This window comes from Capricornis sumatraensis, chromosome 14, assembly GCF_032405125.1.
Source record: "Capricornis sumatraensis isolate serow.1 chromosome 14, serow.2, whole genome shotgun sequence".
Lineage (NCBI taxonomy): Eukaryota > Metazoa > Chordata > Mammalia > Artiodactyla > Bovidae > Capricornis > Capricornis sumatraensis.
This window is the reverse complement of record NC_091082.1, coordinates 14,470,528-14,494,376: the sequence shown is the minus strand read 5'-3', so window position 1 is coordinate 14,494,376 and position 23,849 is coordinate 14,470,528. Positions and strand designations below refer to the sequence as shown.

Here is a 23,849-nt window from a genome sequence, read left to right as displayed (position 1 = left end):
CAGAGTATGCAGTGATCTACAAGTCAGAATACTTGGTGGAACAGGCAATTGGAGTTTATCACCTAGCTCACTCTGCACTGACCTAGGGAAAGGAGCTGTGGTTAATGCCTGCATGCTACTTCAAACCCTGTGCCTTCTGCACCATGATTTGGCTCTCTGTAGTATCCAGGCACAAATGCAAATGTTGGGTTTCATCAGCTCTCAGGGACAGGTTAGTTAGAAGCCAACTCCTCAGGCAGAGCGGGAAAAGATGAAGGTCCACATGTGCCTTCTGACTCCTTCCATGGATAAACTGGGAGTTGTTCACTCTCCATTAAGCTAGGGGAAGACATGTGAGAAGTGCTGGTACAGATTCATAACTGCCACTTCTTTTCTGTAATCCCAGGAGACTGGAAATCCTAGGCCTCCCAGAGGCAGGTAAATTGGAAGCTGGACCCTGGACTAGCATTTGCAAAATCAGAGACCTAGATGGTGGATCAAACTCTTTGCTCCTCCAGGAGAAGCTGGGAATTGAGTGTTCCCTTCAAACAGTATGGTCCTCTGCTGCATGGATCTTATTGCAGGAATGTGTCTTAGTTTTCCCTCCCACTTAGGAGTTTGGCATTTTCTCACTTGCCTTGAATGCATAACTTCTCATCTACTGTTTCTATTTTGAATAGAAGGAGCTGATACACACATAGTTGTTAATTCAGTGTGTCTGTGGAGGGAAGGAGAGGTCAAGGTGGCCTATTCCACTCTCTTATTAATGTCACTGCAGTGTTTCCAAATTATATGTGTTGGGCTTGTTTGCTTTTCTATTTTCAGTTTTAAGGAAAAGCAATGATTGATTTTCAGTCTTTATCATTACTATTATTGCTATGTAATTTCAAAATTCCCCTCAGCACACTTTTGTGTCATCTCATAAATCATATAAAACTTTACTTATCATGGTTTTATTTTCATTCAATTCAAAATATTCAATGCTTTATCTTTTGATTTCTTCTTTATCCGTGAAGTACTATAAAAATTAGCTGAGTTCTATGAAGATATCTATTAGGTGACAGAATTGTACTTTCCCAAGTTTAGTTATTCATTGTTTGAAGGATCAACATTTTGTCCTTAGTAAAATGAATGGATGTATTGATCTTTGTCATCTTCATTGAACTCCATGTACTGATATGGCTTTAAGTACTCAGTTTTGATGACAGCATTTCAAATTCTCAGAGACAAAGGCTGGGGTAACTATGATGGAAGATTCTGTGATCGTCATCTGATCTGTATTCTGGGTTGTGTAAGAGATCCAGACTAGGCAATAGTTTCAACAAGTCCCAGGAAAGGAAACCCATTGCTAAAAGATTTTTGACATGCTGTGGGATTCCAGATCCTTTAAACAAACAGATTTCTAATAATTTCCTAGAAGGGATCCAGAGTATTTAAAATCTTGCTTTGTTCTAGAAAATAGAAATCAAGTGTTTTGGTTTAATATCTTTGGAAACTCATAGTTCTTTTTTTTTTCTCTTACACAGGACCTTAAATGATTAGAAATTTTCTTGGTTTATAGTCATAAGCAACTCCCCTTTTCTGTATCATTGCCTTATTTGGGTTCTTATGAAATGTGTATCAAATATATGCTTACCTTTTCTTTATGCTTTCTCCCTTTTAGAAACATGTTCAAAATCTGAAATAAGAATTGAGAATGGATTTTTGTCTGAATCTGCCTTTACGTATCCCCTAAATAAACAAACAGAATATAAGTGTAAACCAGGATATGTAACAGCAGATGGTAAGACATCAGGGTTAATTACATGTCTGCAAGATGGATGGTCAGCTCAACCTGTATGCATCAGTAAGTAATTCATTATCTTAGTATTCTTTATCCTGATGACAACTATACAGAAGTATTCTTTAACTTTGTTCTTTTTTCCTTTTTTCTGTCTGTCTTTCTTTCTTTTTTTTTTCTGGGGCAGGATCATATGAAGTGTTTTGTGGTTCCATGGCTGTATTTGAAAAGATCAATTACAAAGCTTTGAAAAAATGTTTTTTTTTTTTTTCCGCCTTTAATGATTAATTACTAGTGGAGTAGAATATCATTGTACTATTTAGTTCAACGTCACTTTAAAATATCCAGTGACTAAAAGCTAATTTTGCTAAGAGCCTTACCTCTCTTCTGGGATAAATTCATTTATTTTCAGCTGAGACCTTTATGCTGATTGCATCTGCTTTTATTTTAGGAGACTCTTAAGCCAGAGTCTCTGCTCCTAAGCCTAAAAGTTATGTTTTTAAGTAAAGATGTGAGGCAATGGTGCATAAACTTCAAATAATATGATATATAATTCATATGTTTGAGTCTCTAGGATAGATATCCTTGTGAAAAATTCTTAGGAAGTCTTCATAAACATCTAGTTAGTGGAGACAGAGAAACACTTCTAGACAGGACCAAATTCTGCTGTGCTGAAGGTTTTTCTTGTAGCAACACATAGATGTTTATGAAGATTTTCTAAGAACAGTTAATGAGTTTGTCTTATTCATCCCAAAGCTACATGATGATATTTTTGAAGTGATATTTTACATATTCACTTTAAGTGAAGTGAGTATTTATAATATCCCTTTCTACTGTTCCATTTTATTTTTTCCAGTGTCTATACTTGCTACAGGCACTACACCCTCAAAAAGAAAAAAGTTGCACATATCAAAATTATTTTATTTTAATATATGACAGCTTTCCATTTTAACACTCTTTTATGAAAAATGTCTCTATTATTATATTTTACTAGTACAATTTTTGTTTAACACATTATGAAAATTTGAAGTAAATTATTTAAACTGTTAACATCAGTCTATGGTGTTAGTGAAAACAGGTTAATTGTTAACATATTTTCTTGTAAATGGCTATAAATAAAGAATTATGTCTGTATTCAACCTTGATAACTATAAAAGAATATACAACCATTAGAAATATAGTTGGAAAAGGAAAATCAGCATGTGAATTTTAAAAATTTTATAACATTTTTAAAAAATTAACTTGCCTTTTGAAAATTACTTTTTTTCTTTTTTTTTTCTGTGATCTAGAAATGGTGTAGAAATTCTTCTTTTTTTTCCTACTTTATTTATTTATTTATTTATTTACTTTACAATACTGTATTGGTTTTGCCATACATTGACATGAATCTGCCACAGGAGTACATGAGTTCCCAACCCTGAACCCCCCTCCAATGAAGTTTTCTCTGGCAAATATATCACAACTGCTTATCAATTTGGCATATTAATTCAGAAAACGCTGTTATGAAAATAGTATAATACTTCTGTAATGGCTTATTTTAATACTAGCATTGGAAAAACATGCATAAGTACAGGAACTGAAGAATATGTTCTTAAAGTAAATAATTCAGGAACATTAAGTGTTGAGAAAAATTTTGCAAGAAATATACTTGTTTTCACTTTGAGTAATTATTTCAGGACAGTGATTTATCACTGGCCTTCTTGGCTAATTTTTTATGATTAGTACATACTAATTGGTGAAGCCCTTTTCCCTTGAGATGAAACTCAATCAAATTGCCCATTAAATAATATTAGAAATGAAATCGCAATCCCATTATCCCTTAGAATCCTGTGACAGGCCAGTATTTGAGAAGGCCAGAGTCAAAAGTGATGACACGTGGTTCAGGCTGAATGACAGGCTGGACTACGAATGTCTTGATGGGTATGAGACTCGAGAGGGACGAACCACAGACTCCATAGTGTGTGGTCAAGACGGCTGGTCCAATAAAGCTGCATGCTATGGTAAGTGCTCTTTTCCAGATGTTCTTTCCTTCAAGATAAGCAAAATTTAACAGTAATTGTCAGAAGTGTTTTATTTTTACCAAATTACACTGATCTAGAATCATCTTTAAGGAATGATGCTTCCTTCTACTTTAATGTAAACTGGAAGGAGGGGAAGTTTTAAAATCTGATGACTCACTCAATACCAAAATGACAGGGTCTTGCAACCTGTTCAAGTATTTGCTCTTGAGTTTCTGCTTATATCTCCTACCTTGAATGTTAACTTCTGCAGGTTTTGACAGGTGCTTTTTATTTTCTGACTTTGACAAGTTCTGAGGACAGTGGCATGGATCTCTTTTATTTTGCCAATCAGATGTGTTTTATCCAGGGTTGGAAATAGGGCTTCAGTCTCTGGTAAGCTGAGTGGATGTTGAGTGTCCCAAGTCAAGAGAAGCGTTATGTGCAAACTTGGGCAGCAAAGTAATATTTGAAATATATGAAGGTGGGCAGAGTCGATTGAATGAGAGAGGATTTTATGAGCTGAAGCTGATATGAGGCAAAGGAAAGATGAGCTGGGTTATTTCAAGACAATTTAACATTGGTTTATTTATGATTCATGAAAAGGCATAGGGAATTTTAATAAAAGGATTGATATAATTTTATTTGGATTTTTGAAGGCTGTTTGTGGATTTTTCTGTATGCTGTGCTTATGATGGACAAGAGAAGATTCAAGAAATCATGTGGGGTGAAAAAGTGTGGGGATTAGATAAATTCTTGGCTGAAGTGATTCCAAACAGAGAATAGATTTGGGATATATTTTCCTGGTCATAAATGCACATAACATTGCTAAATGTTGATTGTCAGAAAGAGCAAAAGTTGAAAGGACTCATGTTTTGAATACCATTTTCTCATAAGCTAGCGAGCAAATGGAAATGACTTTGTACTGGCAGGAGAAAGCACACTCTCGCAAGAGCATCACAACTTTGACCTGAACACATTGTGGTTGGGCCAATGGGGACCATAAACATAGGATACATCAACTGTAGTGTTGAATGCATAGGTTTAACCAGGATATATACACATGAGATTAACACTCTCTAAATGATGACCTCAGATTAGAAAAGAATGCAGAATGAAAATAGAAGAAACCTCAAGACTGAGTCCTGAAGCTTCCAACACTGAGGTGTCTGACAGAAGAAGAATAGATGACAAAGTGGTTAGAAAGAAAGGAGGACCCAGAGAATTTAGGAGAAAACATGTCAGAATGAATGTTGCATAGATTGGACAGAAGAAAATGATTTAAGAATAAGAGATAATAAATTGGCTTAAGAGTAATTCCTATGGAATCAGCCTGAAATGGTTCTATATCCAATTCCACCATTTGCTAATTATGAATCTAAGGGCAACAACCTATTTGAAGCTTTGTTCACTCCTCTGAATCTGTAAAAATATTTAATATTTTCAAATATTCTAATATTTCAAAAGATCTTTTAGTTATTAAAATAAATTATTCATATACACTTGTCATAATGCCTGCCATACAGTTTAGTCAAGGAAATTGTAAACTAATTACATTAGAATAGTTATACTAATGAATACTTCTAATTCAGTTAATAAGCCAGGTTAAAAGACTACAAATGTGGTGCCAACATTAGTTGTGAGAGAGACGGTTTAAGATGGAGTAGACAGGGAAAAATCTACTTAGAATCTGCTAAATAAATTATTAGTAAGAAATGCAATACAGCATGCGGACATAACTTTGAAAAGTCTTGGTTGTGACAGAGAACAAGAGGTTCAGGATAGAGATTTCAGATAGACACACAGGGGAAGCTTGTTAGAGGAACGGGCCAGGCTTGTTCAACAGTGTCCAGAGCCCAGGTAATTTCACTTTCAGGCTGTCAGCAAGCACCTAATATGTGCCAGAAGTTGCCTAAGAGTAATTGTGAAGAATACAGTGGGGGACGGTGGTATGTCTTTCAAGAGCTTTCATGCCAGTATGAAAAAAAAAAAAAAAAAAGATGAATTAAGGCAAATAATGAACCAAAAAGTAAAAATATTTCTATTATATTGTTCCAATAAGTGTATTTAAGAACAAAAGAATCCAAGTGCTTAGAAAGTAGGAGGGACTGCTGGTCAAGTTTATGTAGGAAGACGTCTATGCAAAGAAAGCCTGGAAACCATTCATCAGCAGAGACACACGCCTTTGCAGCAGCCGAGACAGCAAAGCAATTGGCTTATTTTAAAAAGATCAGATGGTAAAGAATCTGCCTGTGATGCAGGAGACTTGGGTTCAATCTGTGGGTCAGGAAGATCTCTTGGAGAAGGGAATGGTAACCCTCTGCAGTATTCTTGCCTGAAGAATTCCATGGAATTTTGGCGAGCTGCAGTCCAGGGGATCACAAAGAGATGGACATGACTGAGCTACTGACAATTCTAAGTAAAGGGAAAGGCTTTTAAGATGATCATGGCTTTCTTACAGTCACTCTATGTGAAGACAGCAGTTGGAAAACAGCCTAACGCCAAGATCTTTTTATTGTTGTTAAAGCAGTATTTAACACAGTATGATAAAATAGGAATTTTACATAAGATAAGCATAAAATATGTAAACAAAGTCACATACCATTAGAAGTATTGCTATGTGGAAGTTTGGAATAGAATTTTAGGAAAGGAATCCCAATGGTTCTCATCAATAGTAACCTTTCATGTAAGCTACAAAACTCATCATTAAAACAAAAGCAGAAACAAAGTTATTGATTTTGGGGGGAGGGGGCATTACTTTTAAAACTAGTTAGCTTATATATAATTTTATGATAATGTTTGAAGAATTTTCGATAGTATGACCCTTCTTTTTGGTGAGGTTCTAATTCTTAAATTCCAATTTTGAAGTTTATAATTGATTTAGCAATAGGAAGATTCCAAATAAAGAACAATGCAATTTTTGATAATATGTAGCAATCCCTGGTGGCTCAGATGGTAAAGAATCTGCCTACAATGTGGGAGACCTGGGTTTGATCCCTGAGTTAGAAAGATCCCCTAGGAAATGGAATGACTACCCACTCCAGTATTCTTGCCTGGAGAATTCCATGGACAAAGGAGCCTGACCAGCTATACTCCATGGGGTCACAAAGGGTCAGACACAACTGGACGACAATGTCACAAATTTCATAGATTTTGCACATTTTCAATGATAAATTTATAATTTTTAAAATGAATCAATAATTAAGCATATATTAATAGTTAAGATCATTTATAGGTACAATAAGATTAGATGTTTGTGTTGTCATATACATAATCAAGACACCTAAAATATGCCTATGTGACCTTGAACATGTTTACTCAGTTTGTTTCATGTTTTGGTTTGATTTCTACACTTGTAGCTAAAATTAAGTGATTTTTAATGTACCTGTAACTCAAATACAAGAGAAATGTCTCTCGTGTGTGTTCTAGTTTCCCAGTTATATTTTATATAATACCATTTTTTCATTTGTATTCAATTTTAAAATTGTATCTTTTATTTTTATTCTGAGAGAATATTTATATATTTTGAGACCAAAAAAGTAGCATTATATTTTATAAATGTCAGTGATAAAATCAGATCCAGTATTAACAAGTTGACTTTACAAATAAATTATCAGGACATATATGTTGCTGCTCAATACCTTAATATTTCTCAAAAGTCCCAGATGAGTGCAGAGGGTGTATAAAACCTAACACGTAATGTTTATCAAGAAAGAGCATTAATGTGCATTAATGTATGTCCTCTGTGTATGCAGTACCCAGCACCACATTTTATGTGACACAAATATTTATTTTGCAATGGTTAAATATTCTCACTCAATTATTTTGATAGAAAGAGAATGCAGTATTCCCCAAATGGATACATACTTAAATGCTTATCCCAGGAAAGACACATTTAAAGTTGGGGATGTGCTGAAATTCTCCTGCAGTCAAGGCCGAATTATGGTTGGAGCAGATTCCGTTCAATGCTACCACTTTGGATGGTCCCCTAAACTTCCAACGTGTAAAGGTAAATATTTATCTGACAGTTGTTGGAGCAAGAGTTGGGATTTCAGATATCAACTTTTTATTTCCCTCCCTTAATTTTCTGTCCACTTTCAGTGCATCTATAGTCTAATGCATTAAGGCAGAGATATACCCACCAAGGTGGAGAAGGAAATGGCAACCTACTCCAGTATTCTTACCTGGATAATCCTGGGGACAGAGAAGCCTGGTGGGCTGCTGTCTATGGGGTCGCACAGAGTCGGACACGACTGAAGCGACTTAGCAGGAGCATACTCATCGAGGACATGTTTCTGGGTAGTAGATACCTCAGTTTTCCTTCTTTAAGAAATTAACCTCTGGGTGGTTCTTGAAATATGTGGTGGAGAATCCACAGAAATGCATGAGGCACCTGACATTGGCAGGATTTCTTGTTAGTTTTCCTTTTTCCTGCAATTCCACCATTAATATTGGAGAGTTTATATACTGTGGGCTTTGCATCTAATGTCCTCAAGTATGTCTAAAGAGTGTTCAAGTAACTTAAAGTCGATACAGTCACATGTATCAAATCATATGAATTAAAGTTAAAGTGTTCAAATGCTTCTCTCAAATGATATTTTTTTCAAAAAGTTTTCATACAGTATTTCTGTGGAATAAAAGTATTGCTATAATTCGTACACCCAGATTGAGTAACTGGTTTGCATATTTATTTAGCATGTCTGGATAATGAACATGCTTTCTGAGCATACATAACTTCAATATGCTAGTTTAAGATGAGTAACAGAATCAGGAAACACTGTTCTTTTTTCATTGTTTAAGAATGCTAAAGTAAATTATATAACAAATAAAAGATCATTTAGAGAAATAAATTTCTGCATTAGCTGGATTTTTCAGTTATAAGACACAATGTAACCATAAGTTATGCAATATTTCTACAGTAGGGAAAGTAAAAGCGTGTGCTCCACCTCCTCAACTTCTCAATGGGAAAGGGAAAGAAATACACAAAGAAGAATATGCACACAATGAGGTCGTGGAATATGTTTGCAACCCCAGATTTCTGATGAAGGGTTCTCATAAAATTCAGTGTGTTGATGGAAGATGGACAGCTTTACCTGTGTGTATTGGTAAAGTATTAAAAGTAGTAATATTTAAAGGTAAAACATTACTCTTATTTTGTATTCATATACACATTTAAATAATATTTTAAAGATGAACATATTTTTGTGGATTTTCAGAGGAGGAGCGTACCTGTGGAAATATACCTGACCTTGATCACGGCGATATCAAGCCTTCTGTCCCTCCCTATCACCATGGAGACTCGGTAGAGTTCAGTTGCAGAGAAGCATTTACAATGATTGGACCCAGATTTATCACGTGTATTAGTGGAGAGTGGACCCAGCCTCCTCAGTGCATTGGTCAGAATACACATCTCAAATTGACCTTTAGTATTTGCAGCAATTCTGTTGAAATTTAGAGTTATCCTTGAAAAATGTCAGATCTTAAATTATAATGATCCCAAACACTTGATTTTTATAGTCCAATATGTGTCTAAAGAGGAAAAATATAAACTAGCAATAGAATTTTATGCATCTTTCTGTCCTGATATTAACATTGTTTATCTTGACAAGTGTGAAGCTAAGTCTTACTGATAGCTACTCATGTGATTAAAATGGGAGTACTAGTTAACATTTCTGTCCTTTATTGAGCCATCTTTGCATGAAATGTTCTCTTGGTGTCTCTAATTTTCTTGAAGAGATCTCCAGTCTTTCGCATTCTATTGTTTTCCTCTATTTCTTTGCATTGATCACTGAGGAAGGCTTTCTTATCTCTTCTTGCTGTTCTTTGGAACTCTGCATTCAGATGCTTGTATCTTTCCTTTTCTCCTTTGCTTCTCTTCTTTTCACAGCTATTTGTAAGCCCTCCTCAGACAGCCATTTTGCTTTCTGGCATTTCTTTTCCATGGGGATGGTGTTGATCCCTATCTCCTGTACAATGTCACAAACTTCAGTCCATAGTTCATCAGGCACTGTATCTATCAGATCTAGTCCCTTACATCTATTTCTCACTTCCACTGTATAATCTTAAGGGATTTGGTTTAGGTCATACCTGAATGGTCTAGTGGTTTTCCCTACTTTCTTCAATTTAAGTCTGAATTTGGCAATAAGGAGTTCATGAACTGAGCCAGAGTCAGCTCCTGGTCTTGTTTTTGTTGACTGTATAGAGCTTCTCCATCTTTGGCTGCAAAGAATATAATCAATCTGATTTTGGTGTTGACTATCTGGTGATGTCCATGTGTAGAGTTTTCTCTTGTGTTGTTGGATGAGGGTGTTTGCTATGACCAGTGCATTTTCTTGGCAAAACTCTATTAGTCTTTGCCCTACTTCATTCCGCATTCCAAGGCCAAATTTGCCTGTTACTTCAGGTGTTTCTTGACTTCCTACTTTTGCATTCCAGTCCCCTACAATGAAAAGGACATTTTTTGGGTATTAGTTCTAAAAGGTCTTGTAGGTCTTCATAGAACCGTTCAACTTCAGCTTCTTCAGCGTTACTGGTTGGGGCATAGACTTGGATTACTGTGACATTGAATGGTTTGCCTTGGAAACGAACAGAGATCATTCTGTCATTTTTGAGACTGCATCCAAGTACTGCATTTCAGACTCTTTAGTTGACCATGATGGCTACTCCATTTCTTCTGAGGGATTCCTGCCCGCAGTAGTAGATATAATGGTCATCTGAATTAAATTCACCCATTCCAGTCCATTTTAGTTCGCTGATTCCTAGAATGTTGACGTTCACCCTTGCCATCTCTTGTTTGACCACTTCCAATTTGCCTTGATTCATGGACCTGACATTCCAGGTTCCTATGCAATATTGCTCTTTACAGCATCAGACATTCCTTCTATCACCAGTCACATCCACAGCTGGGTATTGTTTTTGCTTTGGTTCCATCCCTTCATTCTTTCTGGAGTTATTTCTCCACTGATCTCCAGTAGCATATTGGGCACCTAGTGGCCTGGGGAGTTCCTCTTTCAGTATCCTATCATTTTGCCTTTTCATACTGTTCATGGGGTTCTCGAGGCAAGAATACTGAAGTGGTTTGCCATTCCCTTCTCCAGTGGACCACATTGTGTCAGACCTCTCCACCATGATCCCCCCATCTTGGGTGGCCCTACGGGCATGGCTTAGTTTCATTGAGTTAGACAAGGCTGTGGTCCTAGTGTGATTAGATTGACTAGTTTTCTGTGATTATGGTTCCAGTGTGTCTGCCCTCTTGCAACTCCTATCATCTTACTTGGGTTTTTCTTACACGTGAGTCTGAGTGAACTCCAGGAGTTGGTGATGGACAGGGAGGCCTGGCGTGCTGCGATTCATGGGGTCACAAAGAGTCAGACACGACTGAGTGACTAAGTTGAACCGAACTGAACTAGTTACCAGGAAAATACAACTATCATTGCAGAAATGCCATTTTTGCTTTTATATGACACTCTTTCTTTTAGAACATTTGAAATCAGGAATTATAGTTGAGGAGGAAAACATCCATTTGATACATTTGTGTAGGAGTCTTGCCTCTGTCAAGCTTCTACTAATGAATATTTCTCTATCTGTTTCAAATTCTGCAAAGAGAAGTTACTGTGCTGGGGAGGGTGGGCTCAAGCCCTCCCTATTAGTAGGTAACTCTGTCATGGGAGGCACTTGGGGTGGGCCCAGGAACCTGCCCTGACACATTTCCCTGTAAGAGACTCATACTGAGTTTTGGATGACCAAGTCTTTGATGACTGACCAGCAGAATCAATGTTAGCTGCCTTCTTTCATTTTTTTCTCTTGGAATAGACTTTTTCCTGGGGTTTTCCTGGGCTCTGCATTCAAAGAGAGGCCTGGACGCCCAGGCCTATTAACTCATTATATTTCTGGTCATTAATTATTCCAAGAAGAAGGTAGGACTTAGGCTAGGGCCCTGAGTGAGGGCAGGGACTGACTGTTTTCTTTGCCAACAGTATGTCGAAAGACCCATACTCAAAAGGCCAGTTGACAGATGGGAGACATTCAGTAGGAGTTTATTTAGGTACATAGTAATTTTTTTGCTTATTAATCCCTGCGTTTTCATGAACACATTCCTGTCCCAGGTATAGGCAGTTCTTCAAGACCAAACCTCATCTTTGTCCTCTTCTATCTTCTCAAATGACCTCACCTCATTTGACTTTTCATTCTACCTAATGCCAAAATGTTTGGTTCGGTTATTACTCTTCTAACCTCAGAGTTTTCCTTGCAAGGGTTAATCCTCTACCTGTAATCAGTTTAATATAGTCCCCCTTTGCTATAATAGACCTTATTCCAGTTTTCTTCTCTCAAGGTTTATTGTGTAACTCTGTCTAATCTAGCTTGTCTTTCTTCCTACTATGCTTGTTTTCTCCTCATAAAATAAGTCTGCTTTCCTTCCAGAAACCAGTCCATCATAGGATGAGGCCTGCAGCCACTATTTCTCCTTTTGAGTATACATCTTCCTTTGGCCACCATTCCTTGAAGAATACTACTGGTTTTATGTCCTTCTACACCCTGAACAAATCTTAAAAACAAGGCTAATTCTCAAGCCTCTAGTGTGTTTTCAATTCAGTTTATTATTTTATTTTTCAGTTTCATTTTTAAATCATCACTTTTCTTTGACTGCCTACTTGACTTTTCCTTATTTTATTTATTTCACTTAAATTTTATCATTAACAAATCATTAACATATACTGCCAAAGACCTATACGGATATATTGTCAAGTTCAAAAAGAACTTCCACCTGCACTGAATTTATGAAATAGGTGTGTGTATGTGTGTATATATATATATATATTTTTTAGTCCATATTTAACTTATCCTGGAGCTAGGAAAAGTTATCATGGCTTTATATTGGATTATAGAATGATCTGATATATAACATAGTGGCTCAAAGACTAAGTGTTTATACAAGATAGGTTGTTACTTTAAGTACCCATCTTCTTCTTTTTTTTTTTTTTAATTCTTATTTTTACTTTATTTTACTTTACAATACTGTATTGGTTTTGCCATACATTGACATGAATCCACCACGGGTGTACATGCGTTCCCAAACATGAACCCCCCTCCCACCTCCCTCCCCATAACATCTCTCTGGGTCATCCTCGTGCACCAGCCCCAAGCATGCTGTATCCTGCGTCAGACATAGACTGGCGATTCGATTCTTACATGATAGTATACATGTTACAATGCCATTCTCCCAAATCATCACACCCTCACCCTCTCCCTCTGAGTCCAAAAGTCCATTATACACATCTGTGTCTTTTTTGCTGTCTTGCATACAGGGTCGTCATTGCCATCTTTCTAAATTCCATATATATGTGTTAGTATACTGTATTGGTGTTTTTCTTTCTGGCTTACTTCACTCTGTATAATCGGCTCCAATTTCATCCATCTCATCAGAACTGATTCAAACATATTCTTTTTAACGGCTGAGTAATACTCCATTGTGTATATGTACCACAGCTTTCTTATCCATTCATCTGCTGATGGACATCTAGGTTGTTTCCATGTCCTGGCTATTATAAACAGTGCTTCGATGAACATTGGGGTACATGTGTCTCTTTCAATTCTGGTTTCCTTGGTGTGTATGCCCAGCAGTGGGATTGCTGGGTCATAAGGTAGTTCTATTTGCAATTTTTTAAGGAATCTCCACACTGTTCTCCAAAGTGGCTTAAGTACCCATCTTCTTATTTCAAGTGTTGTTTATTTTTGGTGTCAGGTAAAAGATTTGCTTAAAAGTTAAGATTCTATACAAAACACCTTGGATGTAGTTTTATTATTATGTTTCATTACATTTCTTAAAAAAACAAATATAAATTAGCAACTTGGTATGCTTTGTCCACAGAAAATTGTTTTTATTTTATTGTTTTAAGAATGTGAATTAAAAATAATGCAGAGATGCTTAAGGTCAGCAAGAAAATCATATGAACATTTGCACAGATTTCAAGTTTGGGACCAAATTTATTCATGTGATAACTATTCACTATGTAGATCATCAAAAAGTATTCTAGTTAAAAAGGCAGAAATCTTTACGATGGGTATTTTCTCTGAAAATTCAAAAACTGGACGCAAGCTCATGTATAATTTTACATCTCATGCAATTTGATCAGCAAGAACTTGGCTGGTGGAATTTGTAGGCATAAATTCTAACATCATTATTTTATTCACTCTATAGCTATTTTTAAAAATTATTTATTTGTTTTTTACTTTACAATATTGTATTGGTTTTGCCATACTTAGCTATTTGGTTCTTTAGAATTAGTCTTTTCAAGAGAATGTTTTCATTTTATAGCAACAGATGAACTTAAGAAGTGTAAAGGGTCAACATTATTTCCACCTGTGGGAAAACCAGCACATATGATTGAATATGACCATAACACCAACAAAAGTTACCGATGTCGAGGAAAATCAGAACACAAACACTCAATCTGTATAAATGGAGAATGGGATCCTAAAGTAGACTGCAAAGAAGGTAATCTCGTCTATAATGTTCTAAAAAATGTATTCTATATCTCTCTAACTTGTAAAAGTAGTATCTTTGTCTTCTTCAAGGAAATTTAGCTATTTACAATTCCAAATATTTTCCATCTGCAAGGTAATTTAGAAGCTAATCAAAATACTGTGTCTAAATATTAATTATATAATGTGCCCTAGTCAGTTATATGACAAACTACTCAGAGACTTTGTGACTTTAAATTAACATCTGGGCTGTAGGTGTGCTCATTTCTACGGGAAAGCCATTGTTTCTGACTTTGTGTATTACACATAAATGTACTTATGCTTATGCTGGACTATTATGCATTTATTGGCGTATCTATACGTATCAATCTTTGTATCAATTTATATATATTTATTTATCTATCTAGCCACCAATTTCTCTATTTGTTTAACTGTCTTGAAAAGTCTTGAGTCATGTTTACATGATGAATTCCAATTGAATAGGTTCATTTCAGTTTTCCACTTTTCATATCTGTTTCTCTTCTCTGACTCTATGACATCTTGACTCCCTATCCTCAATATGTTTACCAATTTCTACAAGCCTAGAATATCTAGAAAGAAGCTTCAAATCAATAGAAAATCAGATCTACTGTCTAATATTCAACCTCATAATTCATCCTTTTATAAAGATCCCTATATAAAAATCATACAACAATAAAGCTGTATTAATGGAGAATAAATTATTTACAAAAGCATAACTATTTGGGGATTAAACAACAAGCTTCTAAATAACTGCCATGACAATACATAGTGTACATTGTATATTATGGGCTTCCGTGGTAGTTGAGCTGGTAAAGAATCCGCCTGCCACACAGGAGACCCCAATTGAATTTCTAGATCAGGAATATCTCCTAGAGAAGAATTAGGCTGCCCACTCCAGGATTCTTGAATTTCCCTGGTAGATCAGTCTACAATCTTCTTGCAGTGAGGAGGACCTGGGTTCAATCCCTGTGTTGTGAAGATCCGATGGAGGCAACCCACTCCAGTATTCTTGCCTGGAGAAGCCCCAGGGACAGAGGAGCCTGCCAGGTTGCAGACCATGGGATCACAAAGAGTGCGACATGACTGAGTGGCTAAGCACAGCATTGTATATTAATTATTATATATTTATGATTGCTTGGTCCTTGTGAATTAACTTTTTTATAATTATAAAATATTTCTTAATATTTGTCATGCACCTTGTCTGGAAGTCTATATTAGCTTATTAAATATAGTTAAATTAAAACAAATTATTATTTCATATGATGAAGGACTTTCCAAAAAATTTCAAGGAATTCATGTTTATAAATTATTCTAAATTAGTAGCAATTAAAAAATTAAAAGAGCTTGCTACACAACTGCATCTTTAAGGAAACAAGTAACATTTACAGACAGTGAAGTACATATGTTCTACAGTTTCTTCTAGAAGCTTTGTAATTTTATGTGAGTATATTTAAGTATGTTATCTGTCTCATGTTAACATTTGAGGATTGCATAAAGTACGAATTGATTTTTTATGGGTGGATTGTCAATTATTTTAAGAATATGCGTGGAAAAGCCGTTGAAGTGAAAAATCAGTTAACTATGAAAGTGTTGATTTATTTTTGAACTTTCTATTTAGTCATTTAACTTCTTCACTGCTGCCAAATTACCTTTATAACTATCTTTTTAGCAGGCTGAAAGTCTGATAATAGTCTCCAAGTATGTTCTTCTCACTCAATATAACTTTAGTTATTTTGGTTTTGAACATAGAAATTTCAGGGGAAACTTACAAATTTTGATAAAATATTGGGTTGTATATCAAATGGGATAACTTTGCAATGAGAAACGAATTGTGGACAATTGGCTTCTTTACCATATTGAATTTTGAATTCATAAACATGATATGTCTCTATTTATTTCTGCTTCAATTTTTCCAGACATACCAGTAGGCTCCCCTGGGGGCTCAGACAGTAAAGAATCTGCCTTCAATTCAGGAGACCTGGGTTCAATCCCTGAGTAGTGAAGATTCCCTGGAGAAGGGAATGGCTACCCACTCCAGTATTCTTGCCTGGAGAATCCCATGGACAGAGAAGCCTGGCAGGCTGCAGTCCATAGGTTTGCAGAGAGTTGGACACGGCTGAGCACACGTGAGATCTGATATGCAGTGTTTCTTCGAAAAATTCCCTTGATGAAGAATTCAGTTTCTTTAATAGGGAGTATGCTATTCACATTTTCTACATTGTCTTATCACTGTGTGAAAGTTGCATTTTTCAAGAAATATCTCTATTTTACCTAACTTATGAAATTGATTGATGGAAAATAATTTCTAATAGTCACTTAACATTCTATTTTTCTTCTAATCCTATAGTATATTTGGTAATATCACCTCTTTCATTTTTGGTATTGAGAGTTGTTCCCTCCTTTATTTTGTGAATTAAGTTTTGTTTTTCAAAATTATCATTTTCAAATGAACATTTTAAACACACTCAGCTTCTTCCATTTCCTCTCTTGTCTAATTTTTACCTTGTTAATATTCATGATTTTTAACTTTCTTAATTTTCTGTTTTCTCTTTTTTATTAATCTTTCCTATTTTTTCTCTCTTGTGGACTTAATTTTCCTTTTTTCTGATCGCCTCATTTTAATTTTACTCTCTCATTTTTTAAGATATAAAATGAAAATGTTGGTTCAAATCATCCTGCTTTTTAAATCTAAACCTGTAAAACTACCTTTTTTTTTTACTTCTAAGTATTGCTTTCCTGTGTAAAACTACCCTTGTTCACTTCTAAGCGTTGCTTTAACCTGTGCCTCAAAAATTTATAAATATATATCAATTTTATTTTCAATTAACTGTATGTGAAATATTTTCTAATCTTCCTAGTGGCTTCTTTGATGTAACAGTTGTTTAGAAATGTGTTGCTTAATTCTCACATGTTTATGGTTTTCTAAATAATTCAGTTTCCATTACAGTAATATGTGGTATGATTTTTATCTAGAGAGCTGCGTATATTTACTGTACACAATTTGATGATTATCATCGGTGATTACATAGATAATTTATTCTTACAGATTTCCAATCAAATTCCCTTGTCATAGAACACACTTTGTAAATTTTTAATATTTTGAATTTTATTCTTTTTGCACAGCATATTGTCTGTCTTTGTGATGTTTCCATTTCATATAAAGCATATGCGTATTGTAGTTTCTAGATCAGGTTAACATTGTTCATAGTGTTCTAAAATGTACCTGTGTCTTAAAATAGCTTTTTCTGGTTGTTCTATCCATCAGAGTAGGAAGGCTCTCAGAATTGCTAAAAAGGGGTGTGGATTTGTCTATTCTTTCAGTTCTGCCCATCTTTGCTTCATGTATTCTGATATATTCTTTGATACATTATATATTTATAATGGCTTAGTCTTTGTGAATTACCTTTTTAATATTTATAAAATAGGTCTTCATAGTTTTCATACTATGGCTTCTTGGGAAGTCCACATTAATTTATTGAAATATAGATAATTAATTTAAAACACCAGATTATTTTCATGTGATAAAAGAATTCCTAATCAATTTCATGTAATGTGTACTCAAATTATTCTCTATAAATTAAAAGCAAATTGTAAATTAAAAGAAAGCTAGCTATTCATAAGCTAACTTATTCACCCATATCACAAAACTTGAAAATTAAAAAAAATTTTTTTCTCTGATTTACTGACAGAAAATATGTTAGATTAAGTAAAATGAAAACTATATATTTTGGAATCTATGGTATACAGCAAAAAACAAAGATATGTATAGATTAAAACTTGCTTTACAAAAAAAGGACTTAAGTAATAGGTAGTACAATCTAGAATCTAGAAAAGAACATACATCCAAAGAACATAGAAGGAAAAAAAAACACTAAAATTAAAATGTAAATTTTTATAATAAGCTAAAAAGTATAAATAGCTGATTTGCAAAATATTCAGTTTATGAGGAAATGTAGTGTATAGACTAACTTTTGTAAGACTTTTAAGAAATTAAAATTATTAGGACAAAAATGTTTAAACATCAGATATAAAAAAATAAATTCTTGAAAATGCATTGATAAAAATGTCAAAATAGTTAAAACAGAAATGAAAAATATTTTTGATGAAACATAAAATATTCCAAGTCTTCCCTGGTGGCTCTGATGATAAAGAATCCACCCGAGTTGCAGGAGACCTCGGTTCGATTCCTGTGTTGGGAAGATCCACTGGAGGAGCGTAAGGCAACCCACTCCAGTGTTCTTGCCTGGAGAATCCAGAATCCCCATTTACAGAGGAGCCTGGCAGATTGTAGTCCATGGGGTCACAAAGAGTCTAACATAACTGAGTGATTAAGCACGACACAGAACACAAAATGCTCCTATGGACTTAGATCAGAATAGAAAATCTGATGATATTACTAATGATGAATAAAGTGTATTCAGTCAAATATTTCCCTGAATTTAATCCAAAATGTTGGATCCCTGAAAGGACTTATGAGTTTCCAGCCTGTATTTGCATAGTATTTCTAATGAAAAAGAAATGAAGTATGACGGGAGAAAGCAAAACCAAGGAGTCATAGAAGGCTCCAAATTCTTCCAGGTGTATTCACGCAGTCTTCCCTCAGTTGAGCAGAACAGGCTTTGTCTTCAGATTATGAATTGGATATTTGAGGTATCTCCATTTGATGGACTCAGACACAGTTCACAGAGGGATCTTTTATACCCTCTGGTCATGTAGAAAAAGCCGAGCTAATCCGTTAAAGAAGTTTCATTCATCTGTGTATATATCATTGAACAGTGCAGGCAAGCTAGTGAATTGTACCTCCAGGAGAGTACTGAACTGTAAACAATACACTCTAAATCCCACTGAATATATCTAACTCTTACCTTGTTCAAGAATCAGCATCAAATTAATAGGTTATTAACTAAATGTAGTTTCTCATCTGGCTAATCAACTCCCATGGTAAAAAAAAAAAAAAAATTGCGAGGGCTTCAATCCAATTCCAAAATATCTGATCATGAATATCTGCTAAAAAAAAAAAAAAAAAGACCCTGATAACAGTTTTTCCTCAGCACCTATAACTGAGTGAGCAATTCAATTAGGGCATCCTAAAGGTTAGAAAAAAAAATAAAATCACTTTTACATAAATCATGCAAGATTGAGCACAGGACGAATAAAAGGAAGAAACTAAGATCATGAGACAATGAACCAAATGTCATATATTGAAGTACTAACATGTTTAAGAGTAAAACTAGAGTATCATATAATTTGATCATTTATGATATAACTTTAGAGCTTTCTGTTTACTGAAAAATTTTCCTTTAATATTTGGCCTTATGCTTTTTAATCAAGAAATCTAATTTTAATATTTTCAGAAGCACAAATACAAACATGCCCACCTCCACCTCAGATTCCCAATGCTCAAGATATGACAACTACAGTGAAATATCAGGATGGAGGAAAAAATATCAATTCTATGTAAAGAAAATTATTTAATTCAAGATGCAGAAGAAATTGTGTGCAAGGATGGGAAATGGCAGTCAATCCCACGTTGTATTGGTAAGCAGTGCATGCATAAGTTTGTTTAAAATATTCTTTAAAGAAGATTAATACTCCCCTAAGCTTTGTATCCTTCCACGGTGGCTCAGAGATAAGGAAACATCTTGCAATGCAAGAGATGCAGAAGATACAGGTTTGATCCCTGGATGGGGAAGATCCCCTGGGGAGGAGGGTGGCAACCCACTCCAGTGTTCTTGCCTGGGAAAATCCATGGACAGAGGAACCTGGTGGGCTAGAGTCCACTGGGTCACAAAGAATTGGACATGACTAAGTGACTGAGCATGCACACAATCTTTGTATGGATCAGCAAGATGAAGTCCTCTCTGTCTCTTCCAATTTGTCTTGAAACAGTAAATCACAGTTTCAGTTTATGAACTGATGAACACTCTTTCACTTCTGATGTGAAACGCAGACAAACTCCTTGGGCTACTGTGCAAATAACAGGTACATTTTATGTTTACAGAAATTTTATTCCTAATAATCAAAAGACAAGAATGAATGGACAACTGGGCTACCCAACCTGGGAGTCCTGAAAAATAAGCCCCAGAAATTCTGACTTAGAAGTCCAGAGTAACTTGTGCACAAGAAAGCCAGAGGGCTTTAGGAAACAGAGCTTCTTCTGTTCTTTAAATGCATACAAAATCTCACATACTCTGTGTCCCAGTGAAGAGGCATCAGTGGGAAAGAGGCTTGGGTTAGACTAATTTGTTTATCTTTGTGAAACTTCTAGAGAGATAGGAGACAATTGGGATCATAGATACTGGTACCAGCCATCATGAGAGACAAGTACCACTTTAGAGTTCTCCCTAACACACACGTACATAGCTTACTAGCACCAGAGGCTTAACAACTCACCAGCATGACAACACCAACCCACCCCAGACTCCACTGGGCTCCACAGCTGCTACACCTGCATCTCACCCTGCTCTTGGGTGTGATATCACCAGCTCAAGTATGCTTAGGCCCTGAAGCCAGCTCCATCAACACTTCATCCTGCCTATGAGTGGGCTGGCAGCCACCACATGAGGCACAGTCTGTCAGCCACCTGGGGAGGAGGTGGGACCCTTGCCTACTAGTGCACCCAGAGTAGTTGGCATTGACACAACAGAAGGGCACCCCTATATCATCTAGATCTGCTGCACAGATCCTACAGAGGAGACCATTCTGTTGGACCCCATAGACTTCTGCATAAGACCACTTCTCTAAGATCAGGAATACACCTAACTCTTAGAAATAAACACAGAGTTAGGTAAAATCAGGAGACAGAGAAATGCATTCCAAATGAAGGAATAAAACAAAATCTTTAAAAAGTCACTAAACAAAGTTAAGATAAGCAATCTACCCACCCAATAAAGCATTCAAAGTAATGACCATAAAGATGTTCAGTGGACTCTAGAGAAGAATGTATGAAAACAGAATTTTAAGAATAAGAAAATATAAAGAAGGACTAGGCAGTACTGAAGATTACAACAGCTGAAACGAAAAAAATGCACTAGAGAAAATCAATAGTAGTTTAGAGGATTCAGAAGAATGGATCAGAGATCTGGAAGACAGGGTAGTGGAAACTTCCCAAACAGCATAGGAAAATGAAAAAAGAATTTATAAAATGAGGATAGGTTAACAGACATCTGGGACAACATCAGTACCATTCTCATTATGGGGATCTAAAATAGAGAGAGACAGAGACTTACTTGAAGAAATAATAGCTAAACTTTTCTAACCTGGGGAAGGAAGGAGACATTCAGGTCTCAAAATCAGACAGTCCCCAAAAGAGATGAACCTGAAGAGGTCCACACCAGGACACATTACCATTTAAAGGAAAAAAAATTAATAATGTTATTGTTCCAGAGTAAACGGGAATGTGATCATACTTATCAATAATTACCTTAAATGTAAATGGGTTGAATGCCCCAACCAAAAGACAAAGACTGGCTGAATGGATACAAAAACAAGACCCCTGCATATGCTGTCTAAAAGAGACCCACCTGAAAACAAGGGACACATACAGACTGAAAGTGAAGGGTTGGAAAAAGATATTTCATGCAAATGGAGACCAAAAGAAAGCGGGAGTAGCAATACTCATATCAGATAAAATAGACTTTGAAATAAAGGCCGTGAAAAGAGATAAAGAAAGGCACTACCTAAAGATCAAAGGATCAATCCACAAAGAAGATATAACAATTATGTATATATATGTATATATGTGTGTGTATATATATATGCACCCAACATAGGAGCTCAATACATAAGGCAAATGACAACAAGTATGAAAGGAGAAATGAATAATAACACATTAAGAGTGGGAGATTTTAATACCTGACTCACACATATGTACATGTCATCCAAACAGAAAATTAGCAAGGAAACACAAACTTTAAATGATACAATGGACCAGGTAGACCTAATTGATATCTATAGGACATTTCATCCCCAAACTGTGCATTTCACCTTTTTCTCAAGTGCACAAGGGCCATTCTCCAGGATACATCACATCCTGGGCCATAAATCTAGCCTTGGTAAATTAAAAAAAAATTGAAATCCTTTCAGAGATCTTTTCTGATCATCATGTGGTAAGATTAGATGTCAACTACAGGAAAAAGAAACTATTAAAAATACAAACATATGGAGGTTAAATGACACGATTCTTAATCACTAACAAAATAATGGAAGAAATCAAAAAGGAAATAAAAATATGTATAGAAACAAATGAAAATGAAAACACAGCAACTGAAGACATATGGGAATCAGTAAAAAGAGTGCTAAGGGGGAGGTTCATAGCTTTACAAGCTTACCTCAAGAAACAAGAGAAAAATAAATAACATAACTTTACACCTAAAGCAACTAGATAAAGAAGAACCCCAGGTTAAGTATAAGGAAGGAAATCATAAAAATTAGGGTAGAAATAAATGAAGAAGATACAAAGGAGACTATAGCAAAAATTAACAAAACTAAAAGCTGGTTCTTTGAGAAGATAAATAAAATAGACAAACCATTAGCCAGACTCATCAAGAAAAAAAGGGAGAAGAATCAAATCATAAAATTAGAAATGAAAATGGAGAAATCAGAGCAGGCAACACAGAAATACAAAGGATCATAAGAGACTACTATCAGCAACTATATGCCAATAAAATAGACAACTTGGAAGAAATGGATGAACTCCGAGAAAAGTATAACCTTTTGAAATAAACCAGGAAGAAAGAGAAAATCTTAACAGGCCCATCACAAACCTGGAAATGGAAACTGGAATCAAAAATTTCCCAACAAAAGCCCAGGACCAGATGGCTTCATAGGTGAATTTATCAAAAATTTAGAGACAAGCTAACACTGATCCTTCCCTGGTGGCTCAGAGAGTTAGGCATCTGCCTGCAATGTGGTAGACCCACATTCAATCCCTGGGTAGGGAAGATCCCTTGGAGAAGGAAATGGCAATGCACTCCAATACTCCTGCCTAGAAAATCCCCACAGATGGAGAAGCCTGGTAGGCTACAGTCCATGGGATCACAAAGAGTCGGACACAATTGAACAACTTCACTTTCACTTTTCTTTTCAACACCTATCCTACTCAAACCCTTCCAGAGAAATACAGAGGAAGGTAAACTCCCAAACTCATTCTGTGAGGCCAACATCACCTTAATTCCAAAACCAGACAAAGATGCCACAGAAAAAGAACACTAAAGGCCAATATCACTGATGAACATACATGCCAAAATCTTTAACAAAATTCTAGCCAATAGAATCCAACAACATATTAAAAAGATCATACATCATGACCAAGTGGGCTTTATCTCAAGGATGCAAGGATTCCTCAATATTCACAAATCAATCAATGTCATACACCACATTAACAAACTGAAGGAAAAAACCCCGTATGATTATCTCAATAGATGCAGAGAAAGACTTTAACAAAACTCAACATCCATTTATGATAAAAAACTTCCAGAAAGAAGGCAGAGAAGGAACATACCTCAACATAATAAAAGCCATATATGATAAACCCACAGCAGACATTATCCTCAATGACAAAAAATTGAAATCATTTCCCCTAAAATGAG

At 35.5% G+C, this 23,849-nt stretch overlaps 1 protein-coding gene across 4 annotated transcripts in view; it reads left to right on the top strand.

The window, feature by feature from the left end:
• LOC138090497 (complement factor H-like) overlaps positions 1–23,849 on the top strand; it is a 77,513-nt gene that overhangs the window by 33,414 nt on the left and 20,250 nt on the right. The window contains exons 4-11 of one of the 4 annotated variants that reach the window (XM_068986119.1): positions 1,643–1,825; positions 3,583–3,759; positions 7,589–7,765; positions 8,676–8,861; positions 8,973–9,152; positions 14,072–14,251; positions 19,614–19,797; positions 20,149–20,241. In XM_068986119.1, coding sequence (XP_068842220.1) covers positions 1,643–1,825; positions 3,583–3,759; positions 7,589–7,765; positions 8,676–8,861; positions 8,973–9,152; positions 14,072–14,251; positions 19,614–19,720 — 1,190 coding nt within the window. In that variant the 3' untranslated portion in view covers positions 19,721–19,797; positions 20,149–20,241. Of the gene's footprint in view, positions 1–1,642; positions 1,826–3,582; positions 3,760–7,588; positions 7,766–8,675; positions 8,862–8,972; positions 9,153–14,071; positions 14,252–16,175; positions 16,449–19,613; positions 19,798–20,148; positions 20,242–23,849 lie in introns of those variants that run through there. The other 3 variants (XM_068986118.1, XM_068986120.1, XM_068986121.1) reach the window with 3 other exon arrangements.